General features: G+C 30.4%; 1 protein-coding gene across 3 annotated transcripts; it reads right to left on the bottom strand.

Moving 5' to 3' along the window:
* Nucleotides 1-2,005: 2,005 nt before the first annotated feature.
* Nucleotides 2,006-13,751, bottom strand: LOC127730486 (aquaporin-11-like). Of its 3 annotated transcripts, none has more exons than XR_007995120.1 (3): nucleotides 13,121-13,751; nucleotides 8,256-10,932; nucleotides 2,006-3,310 (listed from the first exon to the last, which is right to left on the bottom strand). XR_007995120.1 is itself a non-coding variant. In XM_052238915.1 (2 exons), exons 1-2 carry the CDS (start codon nucleotides 13,749-13,751, stop codon nucleotides 10,664-10,666), a joined length of 900 nt encoding a protein of 299 aa, XP_052094875.1. In that variant the 3' UTR covers nucleotides 2,006-10,663. The 3 variants fall into 3 exon arrangements, 1 of the variants encoding a protein (XP_052094875.1); XR_007995119.1 differs by having other exon boundaries at nucleotides 2,006-5,396; nucleotides 9,632-10,932; XM_052238915.1 differs by having other exon boundaries at nucleotides 2,006-10,932.
* Nucleotides 13,752-15,535: the final 1,784 nt, after the last annotated feature.

Genomic DNA, 15,535 nt, shown 5'->3' with positions numbered 1-15,535 from the left:
CGTCTATGGTTTGAGACTGCCTCCTTATTATCTTATCCCTTCTTTCAATCAAAGAAAAGAAAACCATAAATTTCAAAGCTGAGCGAAAAAAGACAAAAGAACTTAAAACTCAGATATTGATACAAAAACAAAATTGGTAAAACAACATAAATTACCGAACTCCAAGTGAAAATTCAAAACGGAAAGTCTCTTATCAAATGACAAATCCAAAAGCTGAAACACAACAAACGATTGGAAAACAGTTCATAGAGCTCGTTGTTCTCTCTCCATCTCTATCTTTCTTTAAGTGATAAAGCGGAAATGTATGAATCATCTTGTCCCTACGTCATTTTTTCTTTTGTTCTTTCCCTTCACATATCCATATGTTAGTCTCAAAATTGTAATGAGCAATATTCCTCCGACATTGCTTGGTAGAATTATGGAAGTTCAAGGTGCGCATATGGAGGTTATACGTAAATGGATATGTTTCATAATATACATATTCAAATAGCGCTAAAAGCAGTAATCGCTTTAAAATTTACCAGAACATACCTGCTTTCAAGCTATCTCATTAAGTTAACCCTAATCTTATTAAAATGTAGTTCTCTGATTTCGTTATTCTCATGCGATATATGAGCAGGCGAGTCGTGATTGATCTGAATTTAAGTCAGATTGTTTGAACCCATGTTTTTAACATATACATAACGTTTTGTACGGTTTATTTTTTCATGTCAACTTATATCACTTATTATTGTTGTGAGATCTTCGCACCATTAGAAACTTGAACCAAAAAAAATGAAAATAAAGTGAAAAAATCGCCAAAAGTCTCTGTTAGATCAACAACAGAGGGTTCAATGCACAGTAAATATCCACGAATATAATTTAAGATCAGATGACATAAAACCAATTAAAAAACTGGATTAATTCAACCACAATTTTTTTCATTTCTCACAATTGTATAGATATTTTAGAATAAAATAACTTCATTTTAACCATTTGTATTCTTAATATACATGTACTATCTATTATATACCAATGTTCAACCAATGCTTAATAGATGATCTACTAAAATAGTGCTCTCTTTTTTAAATGCCTAAAATGAAAATATTATGTGACACATCTACATTGAAATTTAAATGCAAAATCATAGCCAATTAAATTTGAAATAAAAGTTGTTCAAATGCATTTATATTTATGTTTGTATTAAGCAACTTTACTTGTAACATTTAGCTGAGGTAAACATCAATATTCAAACGGCTTTGTTTTGTAAGAGGTTGCCTACTTTTACAAAAGGTGATAATGCTGATTGGTAGATTTGTGTTGTGACACCTTCACAGTAACTTCGTCCTTGATACTAATAGCTATAACTAATGTATTGTTGATGGGGATTGCCAGTTTTCCTGCCGAAGGTCGGTGGTTCCTTGGGCATTCCATGGGCCTAAACCATTTAAAACTGATCGCCGCAAAATACTTTAGTAGCCAAAAGTGCTAAATCGAAAATTGCGTCAAACACCAACAATCAATCAATCATCTTTATATTAAAATGTATTTATATGTAAACTATTCAGGGAGTAAAATTGATTAATGGAAATGTATGTATTGTTATTGCGAATTGCTAGATTTCCCAATTCAAAAATTAATGTAAGTTAATATAATTGCGAGAGTCTCAATTAATTCATTTACTAGAAATTACGTAGTTTGACACGATTAAATATCTTGGCCAGGCATGAAGAACATTTCAGTGGCTAGCTTATAATAATTTTCACTTCCTCAGTCAAGCAAGATGCAGTATAAGCAACCAAGAAAACATACAAGTATTGAAATATTGAAATATCAAAGTTTCGATCCCAAACTTTTCCCTAAATGCATGAATTTCCTGTGTATTCTATCCTTTAACATCTTTGCACTTTTAAAATTTGTGATTTTCAACATAATATCGACTACACCCAATTGTTATAACAAAGAAAACCTGAAAAAAAGCTATCTTTTTGCAGATGGCGGTATTTTGAGCAACTGCATGGTTGTTATAATTGGCTGTTTAATCAACAAGAAGAGTAATTGCAGTAATTTAATGATGTCAAAAACACCCTTAGCACTAAATGAAATATGTTATATGATTTTATGGTGAATAACAGTTGAATTACGGACATAAAATTTGATATCCATGTATTTTTGTCATTTTCAACGGAATTTCTGAAAAACAGCGCTATTCATTAAAAATCCGACACTTATATTTCAAAGTGCTTTTGATAAGTAACTATTAACATCTGTTCTAAGAGATTTCCATATGTACATACAGAATATCGTTATTCAGAAGACAGAATATGCAAAAATGCTGACTTCTAGTAAAATTAGAAGTTGTCCGCCCTTGACCTTTTGTTGTGATGTGACGGAAACTGCACCATACGAATTTTTGACGACCGGGCAAAAAAGGTAGTGCAGGTGATGTGCTTTCGGATGGTATATGATTTAGCCGTATGTTAGGTAGGTGCATTAAAAATAAAAATTTATGGTTAATGTCGCTCGTCTATCAAGCAGTAAATGTAATAGACCTGAACTCTTAATTGTCAAGCTCAGAGAGTTTTCTGTTTGAATAATGATCAATTTGATGTCTTTTATGTTAAATGTGAATTGCAGAGTAACATAAAAATATTCACAATAAGAAATTTAAATTATCAATATTCTTCTTTTATATTTAAAATTTTTAATCATTTTAATGTCTTCAATGGATGCAGTTGATTCATTTTAAGTAACATTGGTAAGAATATATGTAAAAAGTAAAATAACAAAAATACTGAACTCCGAAGAAAATTCAAAACGGAAAAACCCTAATCAAATGGCAAAATCAAAAGCTCAAACACATCAAACGAATAGATAACAACTGTCATATTCCTGACTTGGTTCAGGCATTTTATTATGTAGAAAAATGGTGGATTAAACCTGGTTTTATAGCTAGGTAAACCTCTCATTTGTATGACAGTCGCATAAAATTCCATTATATTGACAACAATGTGTGAACAAAACAAACACAATAGGGAAAAATGTCAAAAATAGGGGTACAGCAGTCAACATTGTCTTATAATCTTAATCACTATAGAAGCAAACAAATATGTCAACGAAGAAAATCAATAAGGCATTATTAAAAGTCAATAACAGTTTTAATTTTTAAATACAGTATTGCAAACAATAGGAATCTATCAAACTTTTTATGACAGTCCTATTTCCACGCAATTGTTTTAATATCTATGTTATTTCTTTATCATAATTCCTGTTCCAATGAGGGCAATATGAACATCTTCTTTTGAAAAATGTTGAGGTAAGGTAGAATTACCTCTAGCTGGACACAAAAAAAAATCCCCATACACTGTAAAGTACGTTGTACTTAATATGTTTTTAATGTTATTTCACCAGTTTACAATAAAAAATGTTTGTCAAATACCTGAGGAATGTGTGAATTAACTATTGTTAGAAATTCATTCAAATATTTACTGGTCCTGAATTAATGACAAGTAACAGATAAAACTATACAAATGTCAGAAACATACATGAAGGGGGAGGGGGGACTTCTTAATTATCAAATGTTAAAAGTTCCTCATGAATTGACATTAAATTGGTGTAAAACTAGTGATTCAATTCGAACTTCTTGAAATATACACAAAAAATGTATGTCTAACCTGCCTTTTCCTCATCATAGATATGATTCATATTCTATTCAAGTCTACAAAATTTAATATCTGAGAGAGTCTGCTATGAGTAGTAGGTAGTTTTATGAGAAATACAGATTAGGAAATACCACTAGTACCAAGCTTATTTGGCAAATTAAACTAGAGGCTCTAAAGAGCCTGTGTCGCTCACATTGGTCTATGTGCATATTCAACAAAGGACACTCTCCAACATTGTAGATGTGAATAGAATTCATGACAAAAATCTCTGTTTTGTTGATCTTGTATTGCTGATCATTTATTCTGTTTAGCTTTTAATTATCTTCTTTAGTTTTTGCTCAAAACACAAAAAAAGCGTCATTTAAGGGTAATCACTCCTATAAAGAGTGACAGTCTACTAATTATATTAGCAAATTTTGACTTGATAGTAGATCTTGACTTGCTGATCATTTTTGTGATTTAAAATGTCTATTTAACTATTTTTATCATATAAGGCAAAATGCAAAAATAAAATGGTGAAAATCGTCATTATGAAAGGAGTCGGCGGACGATTTCCCCCATTTAATCTTAATTGTAGATCTTGTCCAGCCGATCATTTTTGCTTATTTAAGTTTCTATTTATCTATTATCATTTTTAAGATATAAGGCAAAAACGAAAATAATTGGTAAAAATCTTCATCGAAGGACAATAACTCCAATAAGGAGTCGACTGACGATGTCGACCGTGAAGAACTTATTTGTAGAACTTGTCTTGCTGATAATTTTTGCGATTAAAAGACAGTAGACAAAAATGAGAAAAAAAATGGTAAAATTTGTCATTTAAGGGCAATAACTCCTGTAATAAGTCGTCTGACAGTTTTGACTTCTATGGACAATTGGTAGAGCTGAACATTCTGAACATTTTTGACTCCCCTTCAGATTTTCTCTATTTATAATGGTTTTCAAAACAATAGACAAAACTTGCACTTTACCGCTATGTTCTATTTTTAGCCATGTAGGCCATCTTGGTTGGAAGGCGGTGTCATCGGACACATTTTTTAAACCAGATACCCCAGTGATGATTGTGGCCAAGTTTGGTTAAATTTTGCCCAGTAGTTTCAGAGGAGAAGAGTTTTGTAAAAGTTAACAGACAACGACGGATTCCAAGTGATGAGAAAAAGGCCATGTGAGCCAAAAATAAATCATGAAATCGAGATTTTTTTTTTTAAATCCAACATTCATATCATTCATTTCTAAAACCCAGTGAAAAATCCTTCTGTTCAAAATGAAACTAGGAGTTGCACTCTCCTGTAGGCACTAAACATTTTGTGACATTCTCATTAAAATAAATCATTACCAGTATGTGGTTAAAAGGTGCTGAAGACAGGTCATACAGATGAATGAACTTTTGTTTTACATAACTAAAAAATACAATGAGATAAACAATAACATCTGTTAATTGGTTAAACCTAACTAAATGGATTTCTCTTAATAATACTAGTACCCAAAGTTTGGCACAAAAAACGATCCAACCCAGTTAATGGATAACTTGCAGAAATTGTACATAAACAGTACTGATGACGAATAAAGTGTTTATGTGTGTGGCAGCTTTCCAGGATTAAAAAAAAACTCCATGTGTGACTTTAATTAACCATTTGAGCTAGGTCAAACCTGTTTGATTAACATAAACAGGTCTCATATAAAATTGAAAGAACATCACCAAAATTGAATTTACATAAATTTACAATTGGAAACACTGGTCACCTCTGCACAAACCTTTATCTAGGAAACAATAAGACTCATAACAAATGTGAACAAAACATACAGAAAGAAAACTTATTAAGGAATACAAATAAAATAAAATAAAATCTTTAAAACTTTCATAATATGCTTAACAAACTGACGGTAATTTTTTTAATTTTATAAACAAGAGTTCCCTCAACCAACATACATAGCTAAACTCAACACTTTAATCAGAGTAAGTTGTTTCCTTCTCGACAGTTATATTCATTATCAGCATGGATTGCAGAAGCTTTAGAAAATCTTATATATTAATAAATCGCAAGAGAAGGGTTAATTCAAAAATCCTAAGAAGTAAGAGAACTAGAGCTGAGTTCAATAAGAATTTTATTCTTAATTTTACCAGAACAAAATTATCTAATGAAGAGATCCTCCTACATACCTGCCAACTGTCACTATTGGTGGGGGATTTTCCCCATGGAGGCTCCCAATTGGAAATTTTAAAAGAGCAATTTTGTCCACAATTTAAAACAAAACAATCAATTTTAGCATGGGTATATGATTGTAAAAGTATGAAGAAGCAAATAAACATCATTAAAATAAATTTGAAGGCCCCTTTAAAAGGTTTGGTGGGACAATGAGAGCCATCTTGCACGCTAAACCCCCATGGGCATTATGAAATGTTGGCAGGTATGCTCCTACTGAGCAAAGGAACTAAATTTGTTCTGAGCCTTAATACATTTCACATCAGAAAAAATATTAAGGCAGATTTTTTAGAATTAGCCAGGAAAATGAGACGTAGGTTTTGTTTATCAAATAGATTAATAATCTTGTCTCCAGTTGGCAAACTTTTTACAGTTTTTAAAGTTATTTCAGAGATATGGAAAATATGTCATCAAATTGTGATTTAGACTTATAAGGCTGACATTTATAATAAATTCCAAAGTTAAAATTAAAATTCAATGTGACCTGTATGTTATGTTTCATAACATTGTGTAAAAGGGTAAAATATGTTTGTGCCAAACGGTACTTCCATTTTCACCTAAAAAAAAGCCTCTAAACTTTTAGGTTCCTAAAAGGAATAACTCTTGAACAGTAAATGACAAATCAGCAAATCGAACTTGACTTGTATTTTATGATTAATGACATTGTGTTTTTCAGGATTTCGTCAAATTACAAACACAAGAAAGATGATAAACACATACTGGTATTGACTGGTGGGCAAGACAAACATACATGTCATACAATATTACATGATAATAAAAACAACATCACGAAATAATTTGGATATCTCCAATATTTCCCACATATAAGTAACACCATAAAATGTAAACTAAGTAGTTAACATAATTTTAGAACTTTTAAGTAATAGTAAGTATTTATTTAGCATTAAGTAGATACTAGTATTCAACTCAGAAGAAAAAAAAAGGAAAACTAAAAATATAATACATATACAGCCAATTCATCTATATAACTGTGTAGCTTTGATAACAATCTATATTGAATACATTAAATTAGCATTAGAAAACAAATCATAACTACATTATGAACCAAAAATAATAGCATCAAGTTCCTAATCAATCATATTGACTTAAGGGATACTAACAGAAAACATATGCTGTCACAAATTTTTATTCAATTTTACATTCTTCATCAGCATTTTGAACTTGATTTTAAAAAAAAATGTAATTTTTCATTTCCAAATTCATCAAAATGTATGCAGAATCTTATAAAAATATGGTACACTTACTTTTCCTTCACCTTTAATGAAGGTCATTCTTTAACCGATGTGTTCAATTTACATCAATTGCTATGTTTAAAGCATACATGTCTGTTAAGACTTTTCAAATCAATATGACTAGAAAATTACAAATTATCTATATATGTATGTTATAGCAGGAATAAATGTACGGTGACACAATTTTTTCTTTCTATATTCTAAAAACATTTTGTAAGAGCTATCTTCTCATATTTTGTTTTTTTCTGTAGTTTGAAAACAAGCTCTGTGACCCATCATTTTTATTATATTTTTGAACATAATATGTACTTCTTTTTGGCAAAGTATTCTATCATTTTTGTTTATACTACTATACCACCATAAATGATGATTATTATTTTTTATTATAAAAACATTGTAACAAAGCATTTATATTTTAAAATGAAATGTCTGGAATAATTAAAAATTTTGGAGGGTAAATATCAAAATGAATCTATTAAAATTAAAGTCTTTTCTTTTTAAGTTTTGGATCATAAATCTAAAAACAGTTTACTTTGAAGGAAGATTTTATATAATATTCTACATAGTTGCTGGATTGTATCACATTTTATAATTGCAAAAAAATGTTCGTCCATACTGACATTTTGAAAGTTTTTAATATGTTTAGAAGCCTCATAAACAATGTCAAATCTTAAAAATCACATTATCAATAACATGACATAAAAAGGTTCAGTTCAAGCACTAAATGTAATAGACCCGCACTCTTTATTGTCAAGCTCAGAGAGTTTTCTGTTTGAATAATGATCAAATTGATGTCTTTTATGTTAAATGTGAATTGCAGAGTAACATAAAAATATTCACAATAAGAAACTTAAAATTATCAATATTCTTCTTTTATATTTAAAATGTTCAATCCTTTTAATGTTTTCAATTGATGCAGTTGAATCATTTTAAGTATCATTGGTAAGAATATATGTAAATCATTATTAATAGTCAATAACATTTTTAATTTTTAAATACAGTATTGAAAACTATAGGCATCTATCTAACATTTTATGACAGTCCTATTTTCACGTAAATGTTTTAATATCAATGTTATTTCTTTATCATAATTCCTGTTCCAATTAGGGTGATATCAACATCTTCTTTTGAAAAATGTTGAGGTAAGGTAGAATTACCTCTAGCTGAACACAAAAAAAATACCCATACACTGTAAAGTACTTTGTACTTAATATTTTTTTAATGTTATTTCACCAGTTTACAATAAAAAATGTTTGTCAAATACCTGAGGAATGTGTGAATTAACTATTGTTAGAAATTCATTTCTTTATCATAATTCCTGTTCCAATGAGGGAAATATCAACATTTTCTTTTTGAAAACACCTCTAGCTGATCAAAAGAAAATCCAAATTTACTGTTAAGTCCTTTGTACTTAATGTTTTTTAAATGCCTTTTCACCAGTTTCACAATAAAAACTGTTAGTTAAATACCTGAGGAATATGTGAATTAGCTATTGTTAGAAATTTATAAAATATTTACTGGTCCTGAATTAATGACAAGTAACAGATAAAACTTTACAAATGTCAAAAATATACATGAAGGGGGAGGGGGGGGACTTCTTAATTTTCAAATGTTAAAAGTTCCTCATGAACTGACAATAAAACAAGTTAAATTCGAACTTCTTCCAATATACAAAAAAAAATGTATGTTTAACATGCCTATCCTCATCATAGTTACATTCATATGCTATTCAGGTCTACAAAATTTAATATCTGAGAGAGTCTGCTATGATGTTGTCTTTTTATAATTCAATGAAGACCTTACGTGACTGGCATGTGTTATTCTCTTATACATTTGTAATTCCAAATTATAAGACTAACATCCACATTTTCCAAAAGAAGGTAGTTTTATGATGAGGATTACAGATTAGGAAATACCACTTGTATCAAACCTATTTGGTAAATTAATAAATAAATTATGAAATTTAGATTTTTTTTATCAGAAATCCAACATTTATATCCTTCAATTCTAAAACCCTGTGAAAAAATCCTTCTGTTCAAAATGAAACTAGGAGTTGCACTCTCCTTTAGGCACTAAACATTTTGTGACATTCTCATCAAAATATATCATAACCAGTATGTGGTTAAAAGGTGCGCTGAAGACAGGTCATACAGATGAATGAACTTTAGTTTCACATAACTAAAAATACAATGAGATAAAAAGAGTAAAAAAAATATCTGTTATTTGGTTAAAGCTAACTAAATGGATTTCTCTTAATAATACTAGTAACCAAGGTTTGGCACCAAAAACGATCCAACCCAGTTAATGGATAACTTGCAGAAAATGTCCATAAACAGTACTATTTACGAATAAAGTGTGTGACAGCTTTCCAGTAATCAAAAAAGCCTCCATGTGTGACTTTAATAAATCATTTGAGCTAGGTCAAACCTGTTTGAGTAACACATACAGGTCTCATATAAAATTGAAAGATTCATCACCATAATTGAATTTACATGAAATTACAATTGGAAACACTGGTCACCTCTGCACAAACGTTTATCTAGGAAACAATAAGACTTATAACAAATGTGAACAAAACATACAGAAAGAAAACTTACTAAGGAATACAAATAAAATAAAATCTTTATATCTTTCATAATATGCTTAACAAACTGACATTCATTTTTTTAATTTCAAAAAGTCCAATCACCTATATTTTAAATTTCTGTAAGATGTCAGAGTAAAAACAAACAGTTTCAACATACTTATATCATATCCCCACAGCAATATTTGTGCACTAATGAATTAGTGTCAAACCCTAAACAAATAATGATATAAAAATCTAAAAAAAGTAAGTTTATTGAATTTTTGAATACCCGGTAAGCTTATTCTAAAAGTTTGTCAATTTAACGCTATAATTAGATCTTTTAATATTGTTTCAATCTTTTTGAACATTGATTTGTATCAATAAATTAAAACATAACTAAATGAGTTCTGGGTGCCCTCAAACAGGTTTAACCCCTTCACATTCTGTATGTGCCTGTTCTAAGTCAGAACTTCAGAAGCCTATAAAATATTCAGTGATTGTTGTTTGTTGCTGTATATTATATTTTTCTTTGATTATTGTGGTGTACATGAATCAGGGTGTTAGATTTCTCGTTTGAATTGTCGTACATATGTCATGTCATAATCATACTAAATCTTTGTCTCATTGGCAATCATATAACATCTTCATATTTTTATATCTTGTTGGCAAAAGTGGTTTGTTATTTTTATCAGTATCTAAACTTTAATGGAAAATTGTGGATATGGAGCAAGTTTGGCAATTTGGCCTCACTGCATTTTCTAGCTGGAAGCAATCAAGAAGAAATTTGAAATAGTAATTTATCTAACAGACAAATTTTTTGTGATCATCCAAAGTTAAGGTTTATAAAAGATCAGGATTTTAAAGTTTTTAAATACCAGATGCAAAACAAAAACACCTTTCAAGGGAAAATTTCAATGCAAGTTTTTGGCAGACAGCATATATGTGATCTCTATTCATGCTAAGTAGATAAAATACATACAAATTAAAGCGAATTATAACCTAGTTGTATTTCTCCTTGAGATTCTTTGTTGAGGTCTTTTTCGTTTCTTCTTGATCCCTGCTTTTACCATTGTTAAAATCTTTCTTCATTACTTCTTTGCTAAACAGTTTAGTGTTGAAATTTTCTGTAATGTAATCAGCTACATATCCACCAATAAAAGGTCCAATCCAATAGACAAAAACATGTTCTGCATTAGAGGTTCCATGACATCCAAATGTATACCCTGTTGCCAGGGCAGGTTGATTGTACATTCCAGTATAATGCACGCCTTAAAATAAAGCAGAAAAGTTGGTTTACAAAAATGCCCCTGCAGCATATAAGATAGAAAAAAATAAATGCAAACTCTTTTGGTTAATTATCATTATGTAACTACCTGCAAGTGAAATCAATAAAATTTTTGAATGACAGATCCTCAAATACTTGCAACTCCCCATGAAAAATCATGATCTTGTCAATTTCATTTATACAAGGACATATTCTATATGTTAGTAATGAGTATGAGTAACCAATAATTTAGGAAGGAATTATGAACTGAGGTAAGATTAATGCATTTTGTAGTTCATGCATCTTCATGTTGAGGGATAAAAACATTGTACTTTGAAGTAGGGGTACTGAGTTGGAAAATTGCTCCCGATTCCATCAGATTTATAGTTTTTAAAGATATCATAACAAAGTACAGCCAAAATAGATTTTTTGATATACTCTTGTGATACATTGGATTCATCAATTTTCATGAGTACCAATTTTCGTGGATATTCGATTTCATGGATTTGCAAAAGCCTGTGTAAAAAATTGTACTTCATTAAACTTTTAAATTCAAAGTTCACCTATACCCATGTAATCTGTGAACATTGGTATCTCACAAATAATAATGAATACACAGTAATGCAATTTATAAATATCTATGAAAAATGAACAGTAATAAAGTACAAAAAGGTTATTAAGGAAATTGTACAAACAAACACTTAACTAAATTTGTTTATCCTAATCAATGTACCATTGTAATAACATGAATCCAAATCTCTTTCTATAAACAAAAAGATGTCTGGTTCACAAGCATACAGGCCACATCTCCTTATTTTTAGAACAATAACAAATGTATCAATTTCATCTCTCTAATGCCTGTACCAAGTCAGGAATATGGCAGTTGTTTTGTTGGAAACTTGTTCCATTGATTGATAGTGCTTGATTTTGTCAGTTTTTATGGACTTCCCCTTTTCGAATTTGCCTTGGAGTTCGGTATTTTTGTAATACTCTTTTCTGGGAATTTCAAATATTTAAGATCTGATTTTAAAAATATATGGAGAAAGTAGCTACAATCATGACAATACATTAAATCCAGAACTTTCAACACAACATGTAAAACTTTGCTTTATAACAGAAAATTAACTAGAAAAATGATTGTTCTTAACAAGGCAAAACTTTAAAAAATCAACAGACTACACCCACTGAAATGTCTCACCTGATTTACTGATCATGATTGAGTTGTATGTTGAAAGTCTTTAAGATCAAAGTTTTACTTCAGGTATGACACAAAAAGTAAAACAACAAAAATACCGAACTCCAAGGAAAATTCCATTATATTGAAAACAATGTCATTTTGTGTGAGCAAAACAAACAGATATAATAGGTAAAAATGTCAAAAATAGGGTACAGCAGTCAACATTGTGTTATTATCTTAATCACTATAAAAACATATATGTCAACAAAATGGCATATAGACAAAGCACATACCATGTAAGCAAAAATAAAAGACAAGAATACAAAAAATGACCACAGCACAACAACACATTGGCGGGATGCATAAGTACTGTTAAGCAAAGTTAACATTATCAATATGAAAAAGATCAAATTTTGAGGATGTGAAAGAAAATCCAGTAAGCAAATCCTGATAATAAAATGTACCTATAATGAACTAACCAAGCTGAATATACAATTTGTAGCTGGAAAACTGTAGGAGGAATTAGCTGGACAAATCATGTACATTTCATGTATAATTTCACCAAAAAAAAATGATAAATTAAGTTCAACATGTTGTTATTTGTTGACAATTTAAAGAAAATACCTATATTGATAAAATGCACATCTTTTGAATATCATATGTAATAACACCACTTTCTAGCTTGAAAACTGAAGAAGGAGTTTGTCAGAAAACCATGTATCCTTAAGCTATGAGGCTTGGAAATAATAACGGACTTGCGGATTGTTTTCAGCTTTTAATACCAGGCCAGGCCAGGTTACTCATTTTCAACAATTATCCTCCTTTTCATAAAAGCCCTTAATATTTTCAAATCTTGGTTTTAGACGGTTTTTTTTAATATTTGGTGAAAAATATACATATGTCATTACAATTGGGTATAAACAATTTCTACTACATGCTTAAGAGAAGTTCTTCATTACTTATCTCTCATATTATATAAATAAAAATTAACTAAACTTAATCAATATTTTCATACCTGAACATACAACAAGTGCACTGTTGGTCATTTTAATTAAGAGGTTGATACCATGATATCTGGACAATGGGAGTGACCATATCCACATATCCCATGCAGTTCCCATCATCTCCAACAAAAATCCTAAAAATACAGTGACTTTCAAGTCTGATGTACAAGCATTTGATAGCATGTATTTGAAATCTTCATGAAATTCCAACTGCATAATCTTCTGAGCGAGGTAAAAGGCTGAAATCGCACCATTAACTTGAATAACAATTCGTAAAACAGACCTCCATAATGTCTGCTTGCCTTTTATAACAAACAGAAAGTTATCAACAGGACTAATACTACCTTCAGTCATCAACAGTAATGATATCACATTGATTGGAACCATTATTACACAGTAACCTATGTGGCCATGGTAAGTCCTTGTAAGACCAAATGCAAGAGGATATGTAAATATGGCAATACTCTTGAAAAAATCCAAGGCATACAATTTGATTGATCCTGGCAGGATTACATTGGACAAATTGTGCATAATAACACAAAGAAGCATGACTAACAGACAGAAAACAACAGAGGCAACAGCTGGTGATAGGTAATGGATGTCTGGGCTGACGGTTTCCTGTAATAACTCTCTCCACTTCATTTTCTGCAACAAATAAATAATAGAGTCTGAGTAACATGTCAATTAGTAGTTGATGGTGTGAGTATCAGATTATCAGTGGTGAATTTATGTTACACCCTGATATGACCACAGAGATAGACCCCTGAACAGTTGGGGCAAGTATGGACACAACATTCAGCTTTGAATTTGGATTGTGATTCAAGATTTGCCACAGCATTGGTTTCTGACACAGAATGAATGTGGTCTAAGAACTTAAAAATTTGAAATTGGACATTTACTTATTATGGCCCAATATTCAAAATCTAAATAGATGGTTAGACTCAGCATATCACAGAACCTCAAGAATTCAATTTTTGATAAAATTCAAACAAAATTTAATTTTGGACCATTTGGACCTCAATGTGGACCAATATGATAGATTCAGCATATCAAAAAAAAACCATATATTCAATTTTTGTTGAAATCAAACAAAGTTTAATTTTTGACCCCCGATTTGGACCAACTTGAGAACTGGGCCCCAAATCAAAAATCTAAATACATATTCAGATTCAGCATATTATAGAACCAAAAATTCAATTTTTGTTAAAATCAAACTAAGTTTAACTTTGGACCTTAATGTGGACCAATTTGAAAATGGGGCCCAAAATCAAATATCAAATAACAAAGAATGCCAAGAATTTAATTTTAGTTGAAATCAAACAAAATTTAATTTAGACCCTTTGGACCTCAATGTGGACTAGTTTAAAAATGGGGCCCAAAAATCAAATATCTAAATACATTGTTAGATTTAGCATATTTAAGAACCCCAAGAATTCAAGACTTTGAATTAAACCTCAATGAAATCGGCAATTCATACAAAGTATTAGAAAAGTATTTTTGGCCCTTTTTCCTAACCAGTTAAGGCCAAAACCCCTAAAATCAATCCCAACCTTCCTTTTTTGGTATGAAATTGAGGTACAATTCTGCATATTTCTTATTCAAGTGTACAGTTTAACCATTTTTTGTATGATCATGCAATAATTCAATCCAAGTGCACAATTTTTACAATTTTTTTCATAATTCTGCAATGATTTAATTCAAGCTGCACTGTTTTACAATTATTTGCATAATTCTGCTGTTTTAAATCAAGTGCACAGTTTTACAATTATTTTCATAATTATGCAAGTTAGGAAATGTTAGATACTTTGGTATCAATCCACCAAAAGTAACAATTTTCAAGTAGAAGATATCTCCTCATATACACTTGTCATACTGTGTATTTTCCATATATAGGCTCCAACATTTCCTATGTAGTTAACATGTCTTTATGAGGTCCCCAAATCCCTATATTGGTCAGCTGGTCATATCAAAGTAACAAAGAATACATAATTGAGCAATTATAAGTTTGTATTTTGATGAAATTTTACTATTTATCTAGTTCTTGCTATGTCTTCAAACTTTTGCAGTTGCACAGGTTTGTCTGTGTACAGAGTAAATTGTAGTGTAAACATCCACAATACTTATAAATTCGATATGAGAATACTATAGTAGTCTCAGATTCGATCAAATCATCTGATGAATCTGAACTTTTATATACATGTATCTAGTGGGTGCTAAACATTTTGCCATGTACGACAATCCCCTTTCATATTGTGTGTGGAATTGCATGTCTCTCTTGTTGTTTTGATTTTATCTCATAGAGGCAATTTTTTGGGGGGTGGGGGCTGGGGGGGCCTCCCTTTAAGGAGCTGCAGTTATTGTTAATGCAGACTTTTTACCGGTTGGACTACACATTTTGTCTAGTTAAGGGGCACACAGGCCCCCTT

The sequence above is a fragment of the Mytilus californianus genome, unplaced genomic scaffold (assembly GCF_021869535.1).
Source record: "Mytilus californianus isolate M0D057914Y unplaced genomic scaffold, xbMytCali1.0.p SCAF_2, whole genome shotgun sequence".
NCBI classification, from domain to species: domain Eukaryota; kingdom Metazoa; phylum Mollusca; class Bivalvia; order Mytilida; family Mytilidae; genus Mytilus; species Mytilus californianus.
The sequence above is the reverse complement of the archived record's forward strand: the minus strand, read 5'-3'. Positions and strand labels throughout refer to the sequence as shown.